Below are 5,283 nucleotides of genomic sequence, written 5' to 3' on the forward strand. Positions count from 1 at the left end.
CTGCAGAGAAAATAAATCAAAAGGGAAGTAGTATAATGGACTCATGACTCAACTATGTAGTGATCTTTTCTTTTAAAAAAATCATGTTGTGATCTCGAAAAGAAAGGAGAATATAATGAAGGACTCAATCATGTTTGTTTGTTTTTTGTGGGGAAACTTCCGATCTATTTATCCATTGTCAAGTCAGTTTAATGAACACCGAAAATAACAACAATTACATCCAGGTCCATAGACCATCTAGCGACGTGCAACTATGCTTTATCTTAGTAAGGTAGTCTCTGTTACTGAATTTGTGATTCTGATAGTGAATACTATGATAATTATCGTATAATTTTGATCCTATTAAAAAGGGCCACATAATTACGATTTTACCTGTCTTCGTCTAGCTTGTTTCTATGTCTTCATGGCCATTTTTCAGCAGCGGATTTAATAATGGTTACCCTAGTATCATCATCTTTTTTTAGCTAGGAAAGTGTTCTTTTTTAATTTTCTTGCCGAGAAAATATTATCATCTCTTATCATAATTACGCAACCACTAAGATTATAGGAGACAACAAATTCAGTACACTGTTGTAGCCTCGCGCGCTCGTGCTACAAGGAGGCCGGCGAGAGAGCGCGACGGTATTGGTGCACATAATACTACGTATTTAATCGCTGTGCTTTTCATAGCAGCTGGGAGGATCCAAAACAGAGATCTACGTACGTCGTTGGCTAGGTCTATCCATCAGAGAATTTAGTTGGAGCAAGCGATCGACTACGCTCCAGTACTACCAATGATGGACCATGCATGTCTAAATCCAGCTTCCGTGGGCCAAAATACGGAGCACTTATTATGGCCGATGCATGGGATGGGCTCACGCTCGATAATTCTAAACACACGGACGATTACGGGGTCTCTCTTCTAACTAATCTCTGTCCCCTCTGATTTTCAGGCGGGGGTGGGCCCCTTCACCTGATTTGATCCAATCAGAAGATCCCATGCAAGCCTCTCCGTTGATCCCGTAATACCCCGTCCATGTGTGTAGCATTGCTCGCTCACGCTCCACGTAGGCTCCTCACGCGGCGAGGTCTGTCGGTATTTGTCTACCAAATGCTAAACTGTTTCTTTTTTCTGAGAATCAAATGCTAAGCTGTTTTAGACGAGTACCGGCGTTGGTGTGCTACGCGTCTGTCGGCTTACCTTTTTAAACATCAGCCCAGTCGCGAGTATCCGCCGCATCGAACGGCCGAGCGCGCCTCCACCATTGCTTCTTGCATAATTATTTTTACAACAATATTTTTATTGTAAAAGAAATGCAACCGAGGGTTTGTTCCGGAAAAAAATCCGCAAGACAGGTTTTGATGTAAAATATAGAGCCGTCATAGACCATTGCAACATTGCATATGCTTCAAAAGCATAACCCCTGTTGCGGAAGCACGTTTGACGAAGGATGGTATGAGAGCACTTGGACGCGTGTCATGCAGAAAAAAGGTGGCAGATGCGGCCGCTGCGATCCACCGGGTGATGGCAAGTGTTTCCCTAGATATATCATACCCACCTTATCATCACACGCACAATATATTGAAGATTGACGATACCATCACAAACGCCTCGTTGTTATGGAACTATCAACTTACGATGTTTCTTTTTTTTTAAACATCATATATTAATCAAGTAAGATTAATACAATCATTCTTGACATTATCCTGTCACACAAGACATAACTCTACTACAACAGGATTTGCCGAGCTCCGACGAATGAGGGGTGATGATGGTAGTGCTCGAGCAAACAGGATGGAAATCCCAAGCCGACAAAAGCACCTCACCGGAAAAATTATGAGCCACAATCACAATCAAAAGTTTAGATATAAGGACCCTCATAACTGACGAACGTTCGCCACAGAGGGTTGCATACGCGAACGTTCGCCTGGCAGTTTCAGTGGATAGGAAGAGGGGAGAGGTGGCAGTTTATTAAGGCGACATGGCAGTTTCTCTATCAGAAGACAATTTTCATTTAAAACTACAATTATTTGATCTCGTTTTACAACTAAAACTGCCAGCAAAGATGGTTCGCTTGCCAACCCCCCTACAGTGAACATTCGCCAGCTACTATTATCATAAATATAAATGTCACGATATCGTTTTTATACTGTAATTGCATATTACTGTAGTATAATTGTTGGTCGGAGTTTTTCTTGCCTAATCAAAATACAATGTTGTAGGGTTTTTTTGTCAGAAAACAAACTATTGTGATTTATGCTGCTGTCAACGGCCTCTGTGATCGAATGCCACTAGACAGAATTTCTCAATATGAAAAAGCCATTCTAAATACTATTAATCCAGAATTAAAAAATCCTTCCTAGAAAAAGGTGGCTTAACTAATGAAAGAAAGATGGAACTAGATGCTTCTCTAAAAAAAAGCACTTTGCCTTACCTGTGAATTAATAAAAAAAGGTTGCCCCTTACTCGCAGATGTAGGAAGAAGCCTCGCCAACTGAACCCCGGTAGGCTATTTTGGACTTTTTCACATAATTATTACAGATGGATTTTCGTGACATGTGTAAACCAAGCTGCTGAGAGTCTACCGCATGAGTTTTTTTAGATCTTCTTTTAGATGAGATCTTTTTTCTTAAGATTACTCATAGGTATTAAACTGTCTGATGCAAAATTCCAGGTTTTCGCAGGTTTTATGTACCACGTTCTCCCATAAAAAGGTGCACGATGCATCTACAATTTTAAGTTATCATATTTCGCCTTTACAAGCATATTTCATTTTTTTGCAGGAAGCGTATTTCATTGGTTAACTATAAGGCAGAACCGTTACTAATATTTGATCTTTTCTGTGTGGTTTATAGGATGCACAGATTGTAAACAAAATTTTAATTAGAAATTTCATGACGTTGCTTGTATATCGTAGTGTGGATTGCATATTAATGAAGTAATTGTTGGTAAGAAGCTTGCCTTAGCTAATCACAATGTCGTATGCAAGTTGTGCATATTTCAGATAATTAAGATTTTTGTAGTAGGACCGGTCCATCTGGATTTTTTTTTTGAGGGTGGTCCATCTAGATTAAGTTGTAGATATATCATGGACGCTTTCATTATTTTGGAATTATTGAAGATTTTTCAGTGATGTTTATTTGTGGGAGATGACCCTTCCGTCGACTACAAATCGCCTATGTTGACCCCATGATTTTTACAATTTACTGGTTCAGTCGCTTAAATGTACTCAGATGAATAACTGTGTGTGTTCATAAGGTGAGTGTTCATGTGTATATGAAGCGATGCCGTATTTTTGCAACGGGTAGAAAATAAATTAATCCTGCTTAGCTCATGGATCCAAACAGTGCGAGGTCAAAGGTCGTCTCTGCATCGTGGAATCTCGGACAGCCGAGCAGTAACAAAAGTAATCAGATCAGATACGTACTAAGGGCATGTACAATGGTGCTATCTTAAGAGTGCCACGTAGAATAAATGATAATGTGAAGGAGAGAGAACTCATAAGAAAAGGCTTGTCTTCTCTTATTTAAAAAAAGACAAGAGATGATCTCTTAGCACAATATGTCTCACCACATTTTTAGGAATGACTAGTTATTGAAGATAAGGCTAAGAGATGATCCATTGTAGACTTTTTTTTTGTCATATCTAAATTACATGCAAGACTTAAGATAAGACTACCTTATTAACCATTGTACATGCCTAACAGCAGCAGCGGGAGACGTGCAAACGGCCGGCCAGCACACTTCTCATTATTAATCCACCCTCTCTCTCTGCTGCCGACGAGCATAAAACCCCACACTCGCCGCGCATCTCAGTGATCACTTCCTCCTCCTCCTCTGCAAGACTCCAGCAACTTGCAAGGACGCGACCCTGCCAGAGCAGAGACACGTCGGTGCATCCATCCGTCCATGGCGGCCACCGTCGGCAAGGAGAGGGAGGAGGCGGTGGTCCACCCGAACGCGAGGCAGGGGGGCAAGCTCCTCTCCAGGCTGCTCACCAGGGACAGCTCGGCCGCCGCGCCGTCCTTCCGGGTCTACTACGGCGTGGCCTCCGCCGGCGCGGTGCCGTTCCTGTGGGAGTCGCAGCCGGGCACGCCCAAGAACGCCGTCTCCGACGCCGCGATGCCGCCGCTCACGCCGCCGCCGTCCTACTACGCCGCTGGAGGCACCGCCGCCGCGAAGAAGCACGCGGCGCGCAAGGCCGCCGCCGGGGGCAAGAGGTTCAGGCCGTCCCGCATCCTGGGCTCCATCCTCATGGCGACGCGGAGGCGGGGCCGGACGGCGCCCTCGTCGGTATCGCCCACCTCATCCTTCTCCTCCGGGTCGTCCTCGTCCTCCTCGACGTCGTCCTTCCGCCGCGCGGGCGGCAGCAGCAGCAGGCTGCACTCGTCGTCGTCGTCGTCGTTCTCGGACGACGAGGAGACGGCCATGGCGACGTGCTTCAGGGTGCGGCAGGAGAGCTTTCGGGCGCTCAAGGGCTGCCGCGTCGCCGTGACGGTGAGGAGCGCGCTGGCGTCCGTCGGCGGCGGCCACGGCGCCGCAGTGCAGAGGGTCTAACCGCACTGAACTCGCCGTGTGCAAGGACGCGCGTTGATACTACAGTACTTAATGTCGAGTGGAGTTTTACCCAAGTCGTGTGTTGGTTTTGGTTAAGCTTCTGTAATGCTGTGGTAGTGTATATGAAAAATAATCGATGAGCATGGCTATGCATGTTCACAACTTCAGATCAGATCTCTCATCTCCATTTGACCATTTTTCATCATTTATTTGTGGTTTTCTTTTCTGTTAGGAATAGTGTTACTCCATGTTTGAGTAGACCCACTGAATAACTCGAGTGTTATCCTGGAAAGTTGATTTCTTCTTATGCTGCTGGTGTGTTGGTTGGGACATGAATGCTCAGCAGTGTTGGAAACTGACAGGTCCAGAATTCGTGGAATAAACAATGTCTATCAGCCGAACAAAAGATTAAAGAACCCTTGCAGCCTGCATGCCAAATCTGTGCTTTTCCTCTCTAACGAAATTATTTTTCTGGCGCTGATCGGACAACTGTGTGAGCTGAAAAGGAAAAAACTCCTTGCTTAAAAAAACGAAAAGGAAAAAACGCACGCAGAACTGTTCTGTACTTTTGTGGGATGTTTGCTGCAGACTGCATCCCCTGTCATTTTCCCTGCACACACGAGAATTGTTTTCTGCATCCTCGTAGTTGCTGCCATTTGTACGCTCTCTCAAGCGCATGAGGAAGAAGTAGAAGAAAATCATGTTTGCGTAATTCAGAAGAAGAAGAAATGGCCACTGATTTGATGC

The 5,283-nt window shown here is 44.6% G+C and overlaps 1 protein-coding gene across 1 annotated transcript; it reads left to right on the plus strand.

The window, feature by feature from the left end:
- The first annotated feature begins 3,765 nt into the window (after positions 1-3,765).
- On the plus strand, positions 3,766-4,708 carry LOC123057917 (uncharacterized). Its single transcript, XM_044480780.1, has one exon. It carries the CDS (start codon positions 3,889-3,891, stop codon positions 4,534-4,536), a length of 648 nt encoding a protein of 215 aa, XP_044336715.1. The 5' UTR covers positions 3,766-3,888; the 3' UTR covers positions 4,537-4,708.
- The last annotated feature ends 575 nt before the right edge of the window (positions 4,709-5,283 follow it).

The sequence above is a fragment of the Triticum aestivum genome, chromosome 3A (genome assembly GCF_018294505.1).
Source record: "Triticum aestivum cultivar Chinese Spring chromosome 3A, IWGSC CS RefSeq v2.1, whole genome shotgun sequence".
Lineage (NCBI taxonomy): Eukaryota > Viridiplantae > Streptophyta > Magnoliopsida > Poales > Poaceae > Triticum > Triticum aestivum.